The 19064-nt window shown below is 42.4% G+C and overlaps 2 protein-coding genes across 2 annotated transcripts in view; both read right to left on the minus strand.

The window, feature by feature from the left end:
• The window catches only part of LOC102797628 (progranulin-like), a 38507-nt gene extending 19717 nt beyond the window's left edge, over positions 1-18790 (minus strand). The window contains exon 1 of the mRNA XM_087835121.1: positions 18729-18790. The gene's annotated coding sequence lies outside the window, so the exon portion shown is untranslated. The remainder of the gene's footprint in view (positions 1-18728) is intronic.
• LOC148096758 (progranulin-like) lies at positions 16547-18796 on the minus strand. Its single transcript, XM_087835120.1, has 5 exons — positions 18729-18796; positions 18422-18568; positions 18039-18341; positions 17732-17905; positions 16547-17125 (listed from the first exon to the last, which is right to left on the minus strand). Exons 2-4 carry the CDS (start codon positions 18566-18568, stop codon positions 17738-17740), a joined length of 618 nt encoding a protein of 205 aa, XP_087691246.1. The 5' UTR covers positions 18729-18796; the 3' UTR covers positions 16547-17125; positions 17732-17737.
• Positions 18797-19064: the final 268 nt, after the last annotated feature.

A 19064-nucleotide genomic window follows, 5' to 3' on the forward strand; every position in this document is an offset into this window, starting at 1 on the left:
ATCAGCGCACTGTGAAACAGAAACGGAATTTCCATTAAATTACAGTAAAACACTAACAACACGACCCGGCATTCACTGTGATCACTCCAGTGGGCTGTATCAGCAGTAGGTTTTACAGTTTAAAAATAATAATCTCAACTGGCTCATTTCTACTTTTTTTTTTTTACTGTAACATATAGTTGTATGACCTGATGCACATTTCATCACAAGTACTGAGAACTTCCTGCAGGATTCTTGCTACTGCTAGCTAAACCTGAAACACGGGTTTTGCCCACACAGTCACTGGAAACCACTTCACACAACAAAGTCTAAATATCAAATAACTGTAACAACCATCAAAATAATGATAATGATAAACTTCCATGAGTAGATGTATGTAGGTGCAGGCTCAGTACTTTTGTCCATGTAAGGATGAGCTTCACTGTCACCACTTTAGGTTGCTTCCAACTGAGCTGTACTGGAATTTAATTCCATAACTGCCAAGCATGCAGGAAGGTAGCACCAAAGGAGGAATTCAGAGGTATTTTAAGCTAGCAAGACCAACAGGTTTCTTTGTTTTTTCTTACTAGACAACAAGCTGTGGTGGAGTGAGTTGAATGTATTGTCCAAAAAGAATACTTCCCTATCAACACCTCTCTCTCTCACACACACTGTGATTGTGTGTGTTTTTCTTTCTTTTTTAAAAAAATTATGTATTGTTAATTGTAAGAGTTTTTGGAAAGCTTTTATTTCACTGGGTGTTTTCTCACCTCACTAATCTGATTACCTGTTTAGGTGTGCAAACTAGAGGTGTAACAATACTCCAAAACTTCTGTTTTTATATATAAAAATATATCAATTTTACAACACTGATATGCTTTAATAAAGGATTTACTTCTCGATGTGGGTATAAATGTATGGGGAAGAGGGAACTTCCGGATACAAATTGTGGGTGATGCATTTTCTGATTTTTATACATGCTAGACATGTGGTAGAGCTCTAATATGCATCTTCTAATTAGTTTGTGTGAGATAGCGTTGCCAAAGTTGTCACGACTGGGGCAGCAGCCATGTGAAGTGTGGAAGGAGGACTCAATTGCAGCACTTATTAAGATGTGAGGATGGTTTATTGAGAATACCGAACACAAAGTGGAGATGGCAAAACAGAGCTAAGGATGAACTAAACTGGGAGAAACTAAACGAAAGAGTAGCAAACCTGAATATGAAGGGAGGACAGGAGGGAGAGCACGCAGGGGATTCACAGAGTAATGCAGAGTACGCAGGGTAACACAGAGGATGAACACTGACGAGGCGACGAGGAACAGAGGCAAACACATACTATAAATACACAGAGGGACACTGGGGCTGTGTCCCATTTCAGGGTCTGCACGCTTGAAGTACGCGCACTACGCATACTACGTACGGTGCGTACTATAAGTACGAGAAGTGCGGAAGCGAGAGGCTTGTGAAATGGGACGGTATATGCTTCGTCGCGCTGTTCAGGTTGCCTAGCAACCATGATACTAACCGCGAGACACGTTACATACAGCTTCGTTTGACAGAAATGAAGGAGAAAAATGTTTTGTTGGTCATTCATTTTTGTCATGACATCACTTTGATTAGTTGAGTATCTGAGGCTGAGACCACAGGACTGTAAAACATGATTGTTGGGCTTCATTTCTGTACTGAACAGTCATTTAAGATTAGCTAGTAAATAATAATTAGTTAATGTTGTTCATGAGACTAAAGTCATCTCACTATGGTAATTTAAATATAATATGGCCAATATTATAGTATTGTCAGATTATTATGATATATATATATATAATCTATGTCACTGACTTTCAGCTTGTTGTGTTTGTGGATATATGACTGACTTTAATTATCCATAAAATCATCAGATTCTCTGTAAGATTAAGGTCGACTATATGTATATTTAGAAGTAGAGGCTTTAAAACCAAGTTAATGCTGAAAGTACAAACATCACTAGTGTCACATAACTTTGCCGACATGTGGCCAACAGCAATGTTGTAATGTTCTTTATTATAAGTGAGGTCATATTCAGTACTTACTTTTGACAGTTCACTTTTCGGCCGCTCCCTTTTGCCGTATTTTGCGGCAAAATTATCCACACCCACCGCCGCGCTATGAATTGTGGGATATATGGGACCACGAAGCGTGCACCGGACCACGCTTGATATTTGGGGAAATCGACGGCGCATTTCGAGTATGCATTTCAAGTACACTTCGAATTAGGACAGCCGTCGTCGCGTGGCGGTGACGTAACTGCACTTAAAATGCGTACTTCAAGCATGCAGACCCTGAAATGGGACACAGCGTGGGAAATCACACACACAGGTGGGAGACACAGCTGGACCTGATTAACCTGACGAGGCAGGGGAACACTAACACCAGGGACCAACAGAGGGAGCACAAACCCAGAAACCCAGTATCTAAAACACAAAACACAAACCATCCCAAAACAGCCCACAAATAATAATGAAAATAATAACAATAAATACACCAAACACAAAATCACTGCGTCACGGACTGAGGATCATGACAGTACCCCCCCTCAAGGGCTGGCCTCCCGACAGCCACAGAGAAACACCACCAGACCCGGGTGGGCGGCAGGGGGTCCAGGACGGAGGGACCGGACCAGGACAAAAATGGAGGCCCTAGAGTCCCAAACAAAACGTTCACAAAACACACAGGGGAGCAGAGTCTGAAACATAGTTCAGGTGGCCGGCTTGGGGGACGATAGCACAGAAGGCCAGGATGGGACAGTTCAGGAGGCCGGCCATGAAGAAGGCCGTGGTGGCAACAGAAGTCCGAAGGCCGTCCCCGCGGAAGGCAGTGGCGACAACGACCTCGTTCAGGAGGGCGTCCACAACGGCCGGTGATGATGAGGTTCTAGACGTGGACCGGATGGCGGTGTGCCAGCAGCAGAGGATGAGGCAGAAGCTGCTGCTGAAGCCGAACCAGGCGGGGCTGGAGCTGAAGCAGAGGCCGGGCCAGGCGAAGCTGAAGCTGATGCAGAGGCCAGGCAAGGCGAAGCTGATTCAGAGGCCGGGCCGGGCGAAGCTGAAGCTGATTCAGAGGCCGGGCCAGGCGAAGCTGAAGCTGATGCAGAGGCCGGGCGAAGGCGAAGTTGAGGCTGAAGCTGGACCGGGCGAAGGCGAAGTTGAGGCTGAAGCTGGACCGGACGAAGGCGAAGCTGAGGCTGAAGCTTGACCAGACGAGAATGTCGCTGCAGGCGGCGGCGTGGAAGCCGGAGACAAAGGCGCTGCAGGCAGCGGCGTGGAAGAATATATAAAACAGTACCCAGATGAACACTTTGACAAAAACATTTATGTTTACTGAAGAGGAAATATGGGGCAGCATGGTGGCGTGGTGGTTAGAGTTGTTGCCTCACAGCAAGAGGGTCTTGGGTTTGAATCCACTATCTGGATGTTTTTTGTGTTCTTTATGGTTTCTCTCCTGGTATTCTGGCTTCCTCCCACAGTCTAAAGATATGAATATAGTGGGGGTTTATTAACTGGTGATTCTAAATTGTCCTGAGGGGTAAATGTGAGTGCAGATGGTTGCCTGTCTGTCTGTGTTAGCCCTACAACAAACTGATGACCTCTTTGTACCCTACAACTCACTCTATGCCACCACTCCTTGCAAATGTGTTTGCAAACCTCACCTACTTTTTTCTCTTCTACATCCCTTCAGTGACAAATGTCATTTGTTTCAATCTGCAGCAAAACAGCGACTAAACACTAAAGATCTCAATATGCTCCAAGAGATGGTTTGCCTTTATCGCTAAACTTTCTACTGAGAAAAAAATGATGCTGTTTGAATGGATCTAATTGATATAAAATGTTTGCATTGTTAACAAAAGTATATTTGAACACATCCTCATTGCATGCCTTTTCCCCAATGCTAAACAAATTGTTTTGTTCTATTCCTGCAGGAGTTGTGTGATTTGTAGCGGTTTCAGTTGTTCACTGATGAACACTGAAATGTTAGTGAGGTTCACCTGCTGTATTTGTTGTGTTTTATAATAAGCATAAACCACTGATCACATGTGACAGGGTCAAAGCCATCAGCGCACTGTGAAACAGAAACGGAATTTCCATTAAATTACAGTAAAACACTAACAACACGACCCGACATTCACTGTGATCACTCCAGTGTGCTGTATCAGCAGTAGGTTTTACAGTTTAAAAATAATAATCTCAACTGGCTCATTTCTACTTTTTTTTTTTTACTGTAACATATAGTTGTATGACCTGATGCACATTTCATCACAAGTACTGAGAACTTCCTGCAGGATTCTTGCTACTGCTAGCTAAACCTGAAACACAGGTTTTGCCCACACAGTCACTGGAAACCACTTCACACAACAAAGTCTAAATATCAAATAACTGTAACAACCATCAAAATAATGATAATGATAAACTTCCATGAGTAGATGTATGTAGGTGCAGGCTCAGTACTTTTGTCCATGTAAGTATGAGCTTCACTGTCACCACTTTAGGTTGCTTCCAACTGAGCTGTACTGGAATTTAATTCCATAACTGCCAAGCATGCAGGAAGGTAGCACCAAAGGAGGAATTCAGAGGTATTTTAAGCTAGCAAGACCAACAGGTTTCTTTGTTTTTTCTTACTAAACAACAAGCTGTGGTGGAGTGAGTTGAATGTATTGTCCAAAAAGAATACTTCCCTATCAACACCTCTCTCTTTCTCTCTCTCACTGTGATTTAAAATTATGTATTGTTAATTGTAAGAGTTTTTGGAAAGCTTTTATTTCACTGGGTGTTTTCTCACCTCACTAATCTGCTTACCTGTTTAGCTTTGCAAACTAGAGGTGTAACAATACTCCAAAACTTCTGTTTTTATATAAAAAAATATATAAATTTTACAACACTGATATGCTTTAATAAAGGATTTACTTCTTGATGTGGGTATAAATGTATGGGGAAGAGGGAACTTCCGGATACAAATTGTGGGTGATGCATTTTCTGATTATTATACATGCTAGACATGTGGTAGAGCTCTAATATGCATCTTTTAATTAGTTTGTGTGAGATAGCGTGGCCAAAGTTGTCACGACTGGGGCAGCAGCTATGTGAAGTGTGGAAGGAGGACTCAATTGCAGCACTTATTAAGATGTGAGGATGGTTTATTGAGAATACCGAACACAAAGTGGAGATGGCAAAACAGAGCTAAGGATGAACTAAACTGGGAGAAACTAAACGAAAGAGTAGCAAACCTGAATATGAAGGGAGGACAGCAGGGAGAGCACGCAGGGGATTCACAGAGTAATGCAGAGTACGCAGGGTAACACAGAGGATGAACACAGACAACGCGATGAGGAACAGAGGCAAACACATACTATAAATACACAGAGGGACACTGGGAAATCACACACACAGGTGGGAGACACAGCTGGACCTGATTAACCTGACGAGGCAGGGGAACACTAACACCAGGGACCAACAGAGGGAGCACAAACCCAGAAACCCAGTATCTAAAACACAAAACACAAACCATCCCAAAACAGCCCACAAATAATAATGAAAATAACAACAATAAATACACCAAACACAAAATCACTGCGTCACGGACTGAGGATCATGACAGTACCCCCCCTCAAGGGCTGGCTCCCGACAGCCACAGAGAAACACCACCAGACCCGGGTGGGCGGTAGGGGGTCCAGGACGGAGGGACCGGACCAGGACAAAAATGGAGGGCCTAGAGTCCCAAACAAAACGTTCACAAAACACACAGGGGAGCAGAGTCTGAAACATAGTTCAGGTGGCCGGCTTGGGGGCCGATAGCACAGAAGGCCAGGATGGGACAGTTCAGGAGGCCGGCCATGAAGAAGGCCGTGGCGGCATGCAAACAGTTCAGGAGGCCGTCCATGCGGAAGGCCGTGGTGGCAACAGAAGTCCGAAGGCCGTCCCCGCGGAAGGCAGTGGCGGCGACGACCTCGTTCAGGAGGGCGTTCAGGAGGGCGTCCACAACGGCCGGTGATGATGAGGATCTAGACGTGGACCGGATGGCGGTGTGCCAGCAGCAGAGGAAGAGGCAGAAGCTGCTGCTGAAGCCGAACCAGGCGGGGCTGGAGCTGAAGCTGGACCGGACGAAGGCGAAGCTGAGGCTGAAGCTGGACCGGGCGAAGGCGAAGCTGAGGCTGAAGCTGGACCGGACGAAGGCGAAGCTGAGGCTGAAGCTGGACCAGACGAGAATGTCGCTGCAGGCGGCGGCGTGGAAGCCGGAGACAAAGGCGCTGCAGGCAGTGGCGTGGAAGAATATATAAAACAGTACCCAGATGAACACTTTGACAAAAACATTTATGTTTACTGAAGAGGAAATATGGGGCAGCATGGTGGCGTGGTGGTTAGAGTTGTTGCCTCACAGCAAGAGGGTCTTGGGTTTGAATCCACTATCTGGATGTTTTTTGTGTTCTTTATGGTTTCTCTCCTGGTATTCTGGCTTCCTCCCACAGTCTAAAGATATGAATATAGTGGGGGTTTATTAACTGGTGATTCTAAATTGTCCTGAGGGGTAAATGTGAGTGCAGATGGTTGCCTGTCTGTCTGTGTTAGCCCTACAACAAACTGATGACCTCTTTGTACCCTACAACTCACTCTATGCCACCACTCCTTGCAAATGTGTTTGCAAACCTCACCTACTTTTTTCTCTTCTACATCCCTTCAGTGACAAATCTCATTTGTTTCAATCTGCAGCAAAACAGCGACTAAACACTAAAGATCTCAATATGCTCCAAGAGATGGTTTGCCTTTATCGCTAAACTTTCTACTGAGAAAAAAATGATGCTGTTTGAATGGATCTAATTGATATAAAATGTTTGCATTGTTAACAAAAGTATATTTGAACACATCCTCATTGCATGCCTTTTCCCCAATGCTAAACAAATTGTTTTGTTCTATTCCTGCAGGAGTTGTGTGATTTGTAGCGGTTTCAGTTGTTCACTGATGAACACTGAAATGTTAGTGAGGTTCACCTGTTGTATTTGTTGTGCTTTATAATAAGCATAAACCACTGATCACATGTGACAGGGTCAAAGCCATCAGCGCACTGTGAAACAGAAACGGAATTTCCATTAAATTACAGTAAAACACTAACAACACGACCCGACATTCACTGTGATCACTCCAGTGTGCTGTATCAGCAGTAGGTTTTACAGTTTAAAAATAATAATCTCAACTGGCTCATTTCTACTTTTTTTTTTTTACTGTAACATATAGTTGTATGACCTGATGCACATTTCATCACAAGTACTGAGAACTTCCTGCAGGATTCTTGCTACTGCTAGCTAAACCTGAAACACAGGTTTTGCCCACACAGTCACTGGAAACCACATCACACAACAAAGTCTAAATGTCAAATAACTGTAACAACCATCAAAATAATGATAATGATAAACTTCCATGAGTAGATGTATGTAGGTGCAGGCTCAGTACTTTTGTCCATGTAAGTATGAGCTTCACTGTCACCACTTTAGGTTCCTTCCAACTGAGCTGTACTGGAATTTAATTCCATAACTGCCAAGCATGCAGGAAGGTAGCACCAAAGGAGGAATTCAGAGGTACAGTGGGGCAAAAAAGTATTTAGTCAGCCACCGATTGTGCAAGTTCCCCCACTTAAAATGATGACAGAGGTCAGTAATTTGCACCAGAGGTACACTTCAACTGTGAGAGACAGAATGTGAAAAAAAAATCCATGAATTCACATGGTAGGATTTGTAAAGAATTTATTCGTAAATCAGGGTGGAAAATAAGTATTTGGTCAATAACAAAAATACAACTCAATACTTTGTAACATAACCTTTGTTGGCAATAACAGAGGTCAAACGTTTACTATAGGTCTTTACCAGGTTTGCACACACAGTAGCTGGTATTTTGGCCCATTCCTCCAGGCAGATCTTCTCAAGAGCAGTGATGTTTTGGGGCTGTCGCCGAGCAACACGGACTTTCAACTCCCGCCACAGATTTTCTATGGGGTTGAGGTCTGGAGACTGGCTAGGCCACTCCAGGACTTTCAAATGCTTCTTACGGAGCCACTCCTTTGTTGCCCGGGCGGTGTGTTTTGGATCATTGTCATGTTGGAAGACCCAGCCTCGTTTCATCTTCAAAGTTCTCACTGATGGAAGGAGGTTTTGGCTCAAAATCTCACGATACTTGGCCCCATTCATTCTGTCCTTAACACGGATCAGTCGTCCTGTCCCCTTGGCAGAAAAACAGCCCCATAGCATGATGTTTCCACCCCCATGCTTCACAGTAGGTATGGTGTTCTTGGGATGCAACTCAGTATTCTTCTTCCTCCAAACACGACGAGTTGAGTTTATACCAAAAAGTTCTACTTTGGTTTCATCTGACCACATGACATTCTCCCAATCCTCTGCTGTATCATCCATGTGCTCTCTGGCAAACTTCAGACGGGCCTGGACATGCACTGGCTTCAGCAGCGGAACACGTCTGGCACTGCGGGATTTGATTCCCTGTCGTTGTAGTGTGTTACTGATGGTGACCTTTGTTACTTTGGTCCGAGCTCTCTGCAGGTCATTCACCAGGTCCCCCCGTGTGGTTCTGGGATCTTTGCTCACCGTTCTCATGATCATTTTGACCCCACGGGATGAGATCTTGCGTGGAGCCCCAGATCGAGGGAGATTATCAGTGGTCTTGTATGTCTTCCATTTTCTGATGATTGCTCCCACAGTTGATTTTTTCACACCAAGCTGCTTGCCTATTGTAGATTCACTCTTCCCAGTCTGGTGCAGGTCTACAATTCTTTTCCTGGTGTCCTTCGAAAGCTCTTTGGTCTTGGCCATGGCGGAGTTTGGAGTCTGACTGGTTGAGGCTGTGGACAGGTGTCTTTTATACAGATGATGAGGTCAAACAGGTGCCATTCATACAGGTAACAAGTGGGGGAATGAAAAGCTTCTTACAGAAGACGTTACAGGTCTGTGAGAGCCAGGGATTTTCCTTGTTTGAGGTGACCAAATACTTATTTTCCACCCTGATTTACGAATAAATTCTTTACAAATCCGACCATGTGAATTCATGGATTTTTTTTTCACATTCTGTCTCTCACAGTTGAAGTGTACCTCTGGTGCAAATTACTGACCTCTGTCTTCATTTTAAGTGGGGGAACTATCACAATCGGTGGCTGACTAAATACTTTTTTGCCCCACTGTATTTTAAGCTTGCAAGACCAACAGGTTTCTTTGTTTTTTCTTACTAAACAACAAGCTGTGGTGGAGTGAGTTGAATGTATTGTCCAAAAAGAATACTTCCCTATCAACACCTCTCTCTCTCTCTCTCTCACTGTGATTTAAAATTATGTATTGTTAATTGTAAGAGTTTTTGGAAAGCTTTTATTTCACTGGGTGTTTTCTCACCTCACTAATCTGCTTACCTGTTTAGCTTTGCAAACTAGAGGTGTAACAATACTCCAAAACTTCTGTTTTTATATATGAAAATATATCAATTTTACAACACTGATATGCTTTAATAAAGGATTTACTTCTTGATGTGGGTATAAATGTATGGGGAAGAGGGAACTTCCGGATACGAATTGTGGGTGATGCATTTTCTGATTATTATACATGCTAGACATGTGGTAGAGCTCTAATATGCATCTTTTAATTAGTTTGTGTGAGATAGCGTGGCCAAAGTTGTCACGACTGGGGCAGCAGCTATGTGAAGTGTGGAAGGAGGACTCAATTGCAGCACTTATTAAGATGTGAGGATGGTTTATTGAGAATACCGAACACAAAGTGGAGATGGCAAAACAGAGCTAAGGATGAACTAAACTGGGAGAAACTAAACGAAAGAGTAGCAAACCTGAACATGAATGGAGGACAGCAGGGAGAGCACGCAGGGGATTCACAGAGTAATGCAGAGTACGCAGGGTAACACAGAGGATGAACACAGACAACGCGACGAGGAACAGAGGCAAACACATACTATAAATACACAGAGGGACACTGGGAAATCACACACACAGGTGGGAGACACAGCTGGACCTGATTAACCTGACGAGGCAGGGGAACACTAACACCAGGGACCAACAGAGGGAGGACAAACCCAGAAACCCAGTATCTAAAACACAAAACACAAACCATCCCAAAACAGCCCACAAATAATAATGAAAATAATAACAATAAATACACCAAACACAAAATCACTGCGTCACGGACTGAGGATCATGACAGTACCCCCCCTCAAGGGCTGGCTCCCGACAGCCACAGAGAAACACCACCAGACCCGGGTGGGCGGTAGGGGGTCCAGGACGGAGGGACCGGACCAGGACAAAAATGGAGGGCCTAGAGTCCCAAACAAAACGTTCACAAAACACACAGGGGAGCAGAGTCTGAAACATAGTTCAGGTGGCCGGCTTGGGGGCCGATAGCACAGAAGGCCAGGATGGGACAGTTCAGGAGGCCGGCCATGAAGAAGGCCGTGGCGGCGTGCAAACAGTTCAGGAGGCCGTCCATGCGGAAGGCCGTGGTGGCAACAGATGTCCGAAGGCCGTCCCCGCGGAAGGCAGTGGCGGCGACGACCTCGTTCAGGAGGGCGTCCACAACGGCCGGTGATGATGAGGTTCTAGACGTGGACCGGATGGCGGTGTGCCAGCAGCAGAGGATGAGGCAGAAGCTGCTGCTGAAGCCGAACCAGGCGGGGCTGGAGCTGAAGCAGAGGCCGGGCCGGGCGAAGCTGAAGCTGATTCAGAGGCCGGGCCAGGCGAAGCTAAAGCTGAAGCTGGACCGGGCGAAGGCGAAGCTGAGGCTGAAGCTGGACCAGACGAGAATGTCGCTGCAGGCGGCGGCGTGGAAGAATATATAAAACAGTACCCAGATGAACACTTTGACAAAAACATTTATGTTTACTGAAGAGGAAATATGGGGCAGCATGGTGGCGTGGTGGTTAGAGTTGTTTCCTCACAGCAAGAGGGTCTTGGGTTTGAATCCACTATCTGGATGTTTTTTGTGTTCTTTATGGTTTCTCTCCTGGTATTCTGGCTTCCTCCCACAGTCTAAAGATATGAATATAGTGGGGGTTTATTAACTGGTGATTCTAAATTGTCCTGAGGGGTAAATGTGAGTGCAGATGGTTGCCTGTCTGTCTGTGTTAGCCCTACAACAAACTGATGACCTCTTTGTACCCTACAACTCACTCTATGCCACCACTCCTTGCAAATGTGTTTGCAAACCTCACCTACCTTTTTCTCTTCTACATCCCTTCAGTGACAGATCTCATTTGTTTCAATCTGCAGCAAAACAGCGACTAAACACTAAAGATCTCAATATGCTCCAAGAGATGGTTTGCCTTTATCGCTAAACTTTCTACTGAGAAAAAAATGATGCTGTTTGAATGGATCTAATTGATATAAAATGTTTGCATTGTTAACAAAAGTATATTTGAACACATCCTCATTGCATGCCTTTTCCCCAATGCTAAACAAATTGTTTTGTTCTATTCCTGCAGGAGTTGTGTGATTTGTAGCGGTTTCAGTTGTTCACTGATGAACACTGAAATGTTAGTGAGGTTCACCTGCTGTATTTGTTGTGCTTTATAATAAGCATAAACCACTGATCACATGTGACAGGGTCAAAGCCATCAGCGCACTGTGAAACAGAAACGGAATTTCCATTAAATTACAGTAAAACACTAACAACACGACCCGACATTCACTGTGATCACTCCAGTGTGCTGTATCAGCAGTAGGTTTTACAGTTTAAAAATAATAATCTCAACTGGCTCATTTCTACTTTTTTTTTTTTTACTGTAACATATAGTTGTATGACCTGATGCACATTTCATCACAAGTACTGAGAACTTCCTGCAGGATTCTTGCTACTGCTAGCTAAACCTGAAACACAGGTTTTGCCCACACAGTCACTGGAAACCACTTCACACAACAAAGTCTAAATGTCAAATAACTGTAACAACCATCAAAATAATGATAATGATAAACTTCCATGAGTAGATGTATGTAGGTGCAGGCTCAGTACTTTTGTCCATGTAAGTATGAGCTTCACTGTCACCACTTTAGGTTCCTTCCAACTGAGCTGTACTGGAATTTAATTCCATAACTGCCAAGCATGCAGGAAGGTAGCACCAAAGGAGGAATTCAGAGGTATTTTAAGCTAGCAAGACCAACAGGTTTCTTTGTTTTTTCTTACTAAACAACAAGCTGTGGTGGAGTGAGTTGAATGTATTGTCCAAAAAGAATACTTCCCTATCAACACCTCTCTCTCTCTCTCTCTCACTGTGATTTAAAATTATGTATTGTTAATTGTAAGAGTTTTTATTTCACTGGGTGTTTTTTCACCTCACTAATCTGCTTACCTGTTTAGCTTTGCAAACTAGAGGTGTAACAATACTCCAAAACTTCTGTTTTGATATAGGAAAATATATCAATTTTACAACACTGATATGCTTTAATAAAGGATTTACTTCTCGATGTGGGTATAAATGTATGGGGAAGAGGGAACTTCCGGATACGAATTGTGGGTGATGCATTTTCTGATTATTATACATGCTAGACATGTGGTACAGCTCTAATATGCATCTTTTAATTAGTTTGTGTGAGATAGCGTGGCCAAAGTTGTCACGACTGGGGCAGCAGCCGTGTGAAGTGTGGAAGGAGGACTCAATTGCAGCACTTATTAAGGTGTGAGGATGGTTTACTGAGAATGCCGAACACAAAGTGGGGATGGCAAAACAGAGCTAAGGATGAACTAAACTGGGAGAAACTAAACGAAAGAGTAGCAAACCTGAACATGAAGGGAGGACAGCAGGGAGAGCACGCAGGGGATTTACAGAGTAATGCAGAGTACGCAGGGTAACACAGAGGATGAACACAGACGACGCGACGAGGAACAGAGGCAAACACACACTACTGCTGTGTCCCAATTCAGGGTCTGCACGCTTGAAGTATGCATTTTAAGTGCGGTTATGTCACCGCCTCGCGACGACGGCTGTCCCAATTCGAAATGTACTTCAAATGCATACTCCAAATGCGCCGTCGATTTCCCCAAATATCAAGCGTGGTCCGGTGCGCGCTTCGTGGTCCCACAATTCATAGCGCGGCGGTGGGTGTGGATAATTTTGCCGCAAAATACGGCAGAAGGGAGCTGACGAAGAGTGAACTGTCAAAAGTAAGTACTGAATATGATGTCACTTATTTATTTGAGAATGTTTAATAACGAAGAACATTAAAACATTGCTGTTGGCCACATATCGGCAAGGTTATGTGACATATATATATCTATATGTATATCTATATATCTATATCTATATATATCTATATATATATATATGTATATAGATATATATATATATATATATATATGTCAATACTTGACTGTTTATTATTGTTTATTGTTCTTCGTTATTAAACGTTCGCACATACATAAGTGACGTCATATTCAGTACCGACTTTTGACAGTTCACTCTTCTGCCGCTCCCTTCCGCCGTATTTTTCGGCAAAATTATCCACACCCACCGCCGTGCTATGAATTGTGGGATATATGGGACCACAAAGCGTGCACCCGACCACGCTTGACAATACTATAATATTGGCCATATTATATTTACATTACCACAGTGAGATAACTTTAGTCTCATGAACAACAAGAGCTAAATATTATTTACTCACTACTCTTGTAATGACTGTTCAGTACAGAAATGAAGCCCAACAATCATGTTTTACAGTCCCGTGGTCTCAGCCTCAGATACTCAACTAATCAAAGTGTTGTCATGACAAAAATGAATGACCAACAAAACATCTTTTTTCTCCTTCATTTATGTCACACAATCTCGTGTTTCTCGCGGTCAGTATCATGGTTGCTAGGCAACCTGAACAGCGCGACGAAGGCTAGACTGTCCCATTTCACAAGCCTCTCACTTCCTCACTTCTCGTACTTATAGTACGCACCGTACGTAGTACGCGTAGTGCGCGTACTTCAAGTGTGCAGACCCTAAATTGGGACACAGCCTATAAATACACAGAGGGACACTGGGAAATCACACACACAGGTGGGAGACACAGCTGGACCTGATTAACCTGACGAGACAGGGGAACACTAACACCAGGGACCAACAGAGGGAGCACAAACCCAGAAACCCAGTATCTAAAACACAAAACACAAACCATCCCAAAACAGCCCACAAATAATAATGAAAATAACAACAATAAATACACCAAACACAAAATCACTGCGTCACGGACATGACAAAAGTGGCTGAAGAAGAGCAGAAAACAGATGCTGTCCATTGTAGCTGGTGATGTTTTTTTAACAAACAATGTGACTAAAATTATTCTTGCAAAAACCTTCACAAATCAAAAACTCAAATGTTAAGGTTGTGCAAATAAATATAACTGAATTTAAAACAACCAAAATTAATATTGAGTGCACCAAGCTACGCTGACCTGGTCTTCTCCTCCTGAACAACTGAGTTCTTCTGTTTAAATACTCTCAATCGATCCAAACAAATAGTCTCTAAAGGATTTTTTTATACAGTGGGTAAGACTGAATATTATAATCATCCATTTATTAATGCTGTTTTTTACCACCAACAAAACACACTATTAAAGTGTAGCCATTACATTTTACAATAATACATACATAACTGAAGCAAACAAATCCCTAGTTTTCTTCCCCCTCTGCACCTGGTTCCATCCATCAAAAATAAACAGGAAGATATGAATACATAAAGTGAAGCAGCACGTCCGTAAGTAAGGTAAGTTCACACACAATAAAAACGAATTAACAGTTTAAGCAATAAAGCTAATGTTAACTTAACAAAACTTGTCAAAGTGGATGTTATTTTAACTAATCTGCAAACCATAAGGAAACCTGGGACAGTAAATGTTTGCAAACTACAGAATGAAGATAAGATATGGCTAAATCAAAGCAAAAAAGAATGCTAACTAATAATAACAAGACTAAATTGTGTGTTAGCAAATGTGTTCTCGCCTACTTTGTCACAGTTTAAATTTTTATTTCATTTGGAATTTTTTTTGTCTTGTTTCCGGTTTATTCTGAGTGAGGTTCCAGTGTGTTCTTGCTTGTTTCAGTTTAGTTTTACTGTCTGTGTCCTTGGGCAAGATTCTGACGTCCAAGTTGTCCCTCGCACATCCATCAGTCTGTGTGTGAAACTTTGGTGTAAAAAGTGCTTAGACATAGAAAAAAAAAAATCACTTGTATTGTGTACTTGTGTGTGTGAATGGATGGCTGCAGCATGGAGAGGTGAAGCACTTTGAAAGTGCGTAGAAAAGCTCTCTAGAAATGGTAATTTAAATTTTTATGTTTTAGCTGAACTTTTATTTGTCTTAATGATTATAATAGGGGATTACAAATTCAATAACCACTCATCGTCACAGAAAATACAATATAAATGCATAAATATATGAATAGTTTTTAAATATTTCTTTTAAAAATGTACACTAGTGTCAGACAAAGCCAAGCTATCCACCGCACACAGCTAGAGGGACCCTTCAGTTATTTAACGTGCCCTTCAGTGTTTCTATGTGACTGAAAAAAGGTAGCCTATAATCTCCATCACTTTACTCCGTGCTGTGAATTTAACTGAACATGGCCTTAAATGTAAAACATGGCATAAACAGTGTTGCACCTAATGATAAAGTGTAAAGAATTAACAATGCACTTCTGTCAAACAACATATTTAAGTGATTTAATGAAGCAATTTAAAATGAAGCGACAAAGCGAGGATGACTCATTTCGTTAAATACCTTCTCGTCTCCTGATCACTCTCCGGCTTTTGTGTAAAAGCTGTCCCTGAATCTGCTGGTGCGGGTGTGGACGCTCATGTACACTCCTACCTGACTACAGGAGCTTGAAGAGTGTGTGGCTGGATTAAAGAAGATCCTCTGGGCCTTCCTCCTACAGTGCTGTCTGTAGAGGTCCTGGATGGCTGGCAGTTCAGACTTGGTGATACAATGCGCATATCTGGCCATCCTCCATACAGCTTTGTGGTCCAGAGCATTACAACTGCTATACCAGGTTGTGATACAGCCTCTCGATGGTGCCGTTGTTGAGTATTCTGGGGTTTATTCCAAACCCTCCTAATGATATGCATATTCATGTGGATAACCTGTCTAGCAACACCAGGCTCCACTCATAGTTTCTGACCACGTGAGGAATCTAAGATAAATATTTGCTCCAACTCAAATATCGATGTTGCAAATGGGGGACAGATTTCTTCCATTTGCTGTGATGTTGTTCTGTGTTTTCCACACTAGGTGTCAGCAGCAAACAGCCCGTTTCTAGAAGAGTGACCAAAACATGGAATAAGTTAACAGTAATGGATCTGCAGTTTGGAAGCTTTTTAGGCTGGCAAGACCAACAAGGTTTTATTTTGTTTGTTTGTTTGTTTGTTTTTTCAGTTTGTTCATCAGCTTCAAAGTCTTATCTTAATGAAGTATTGTGATAAAGTTGTAATTCATTATGTTGGACTGGTGTAGAGCAGGCTGTGGTGTTCATGGGCACTCAGACTGTGATGTGAAAAGAAGATAAATGAATGACTCCATGACCCAGTTTGGAAGAAGATGTTATTTTTATTGGTCAAGTGTGAAAAGTACACAAAGGAAGGAAGAAACCATAAAACAAATCCGAAGCCTTTCACCTTACTACCTTAAATTCAACATGCTGGTCTATACTCACTGACACTCAGTCACAGGGGCAATATAAGACAATGGAATAGATAAAAAGCACATTTCCATTACTAAAGCAATAATTGGTGACTCTCCATTATAAAATATGCAGTAACATTAGCTTAACCCTGTAAAGCTTCATCCATGAAATAATTGCCAGAAAATTACAATTTTCTGAAAGCGGAGGATTTATTGAACCTTCTGACAAATTAAAACAAAAAGAAATTAAATATTCATTTGAAAGTATAAGGTTTAATTTTCACAATTGTTTACACCTGTGTACTATTTTTAGCATGGCAAAAAGAATTTTAGGACAATTTTTAACAAAAATAACCAAAAATAACTATCACAGTGGACTTTAAAGCCATCTCAGCATGTGTTACCATAACGCAAGAGGGGTTGCAGGTACATCTCTAGTCACAGCAGCTGAAAATCTGCTTCCTGTGTCCCTGAAATGATTACAAATTGTTCAGTTAGAACAAAATATTTTGGTCAGAATGTTTTGTGTACTCTAAAACAGCATCTATTTAAGTTGCCCCTTCAGATTACAGTGTGAGATGTTTAGAGAAGGAGAAACTTAAACCTGGCAGGCTGTAAAAAGCAATTTTTGCTGCTCTACGATCGAGCCAGATTGTAACTCTCTGCCTCATTTGATCACTAAGGGGCAGCAGAAATAAGCTCTACTGCTGACACTGAACTGGAATCAACGCAAAATATTAATTTCTCTGTGGGAGATTTGTGGTTATTTAGTTGCTACATGCTCTTTGCATGTTTGAAGCCAGTGTACTTTGGATTTATTAAAATCTTTCAAGGCTGCAAAACTATGAAGAAAAAATACTCAGAGCTGAAGAAAGCCAATGAGTCAGTAATAACTCTCTGTGATATCATCCCCACAGGGTTTGGATTTTGCATTGGTATCACATGACTTGATAAAACACCAGTAAACAAAAAAAGGTCTGTAGCCTTTAAAATTGATCTGAACAGTGAGTCATGCAGTGAAATTATCCCAGGATGTTTTCCACATGTGAAGGTAGTTAAAATGTGGCGTTTCCTACCTTCTTCTAGTTTTCTTTGTCCTCTGAAGTTGGGATGAAGGACGCAGGTCCTGAAGGTAGTGCTGGCTTGCGGAGGAAAGGATATGTGAGTTTTTCCCTCACACAGTGCTGGTAGGTTCGGTCACAGTCAAATCCAATTGGACAGCAGTGGTAGCCATCCAGACAACATTTGCCCTGCAAGAAACACCTTTAGTCTCTCAAAAGAATAATTATCATAGCTGCAAACTTGCTTCATCTCAGTGGAAGATAAAGGGAATTTTATTAAAATCATGTGTTTTATTGCACAAGAGTGTTTAGGCTGACTTACAGGAGAGTAGGGACAACAGGTCCAGCCTCCTTGTGGGTGTCTGCAGCAAGTAGTGCCATCAGGACAGTAGGTGTAACTGTCACAGTAGACCACTGAAGTCTTTATTTGATCTGGGACGTGGCTCTCTTTAAGCTCCTGGAGTGGAGTTCCAGGCAGTTCAGGGGGGGCTGGTTTCTCTGCAGCTTCCTTCTTCACCATGGGTATGGTCAGCCACGGCTGGTCTAATTTCTCACAATTCATGGTAACCATGTTACAGCGATATCCTGACGGGCAGCAGTGGAGCCGGTCAGCACAGCACATGGCCTGCAAAGTAAGTAAGACGAGCAGAGCTTTTTAATAACCAACAATCAAGTTACTGCACTGGCAGAAAGTTTCTGACTTACATTTGGATATGGGCAGCAGCCATATCCGATATTAGTCTTGCAGCAGGTGGCGGTGTCTGAACAACTACTCCCATCAGGACACATAGAGCATGAAGCAAATCCCCACAGAAACACACCAAATGACAAACACAGACTGATCCTCAACATCTGGAAGACAGAATCAACATGACTTTGCAGATTTTTTTCTTTCTGAACTAAAAAGGTCAGACTTTGTAACTTTAATGTGACACACCAAAGTCCAATTTTAGTAGCAACAACTAAACCATAAAACACTTTACAAAAAAGTTAACTTCTTTTAATCACTTACCTTTAGGCAGTGAAGAAATTCAGCAGCTTCCTGTGATGCCTTTCACACTTTCCCTTCTGCTGTATCACACACAGCTCTATATAGTACAAGTCAGACACTCCCACTGAGTAAGAATGAAAGATTAACTTCACGTAACACCCCTCTATCTCATGACTCTCATATTAAGACAGACAGGTTTTGAAAACTTCTGGAACTGCAGAAGTTCAAATCCACTACTTAACTGCTGTAATTACTCAGCCTTATATACAGTCTCCACATATTCTCATATGACATGACTGTGTATGCACAATAAAGAAGGAGTAGGTCTGTAAGCCTCACCTATTGATCAAAGTACAA

The sequence above is a fragment of the Neolamprologus brichardi genome, chromosome 22 (genome assembly GCF_056152115.1).
Source record: "Neolamprologus brichardi isolate AB-2024 chromosome 22, ASM5615211v1, whole genome shotgun sequence".
In the NCBI taxonomy this organism is placed as follows: domain Eukaryota; kingdom Metazoa; phylum Chordata; class Actinopteri; order Cichliformes; family Cichlidae; genus Neolamprologus; species Neolamprologus brichardi.

What these genes read in the sequence shown, in the direction of transcription:
- LOC148096758 (XM_087835120.1), bottom strand. Translation starts at nt 18,568, where the DNA reads ATGTTGAGGATCAGTCTGTGTTTGTCATTTGGTGTGTTTCTGTGGGGA. An exon ending in GCTGCTGCCCATATCCAAAT is followed by an intron (nt 18,342 to 18,421) that starts GTAAGTCAGAAA and finishes CTTACTTTGCAG; the next exon opens with GCCATGTGCTGTGCTGACCG. An exon ending in CCTGTTGTCCCTACTCTCCT is followed by an intron (nt 17,906 to 18,038) that starts GTAAGTCAGCCT and finishes TGTTTCTTGCAG; the next exon opens with GGCAAATGTTGTCTGGATGG.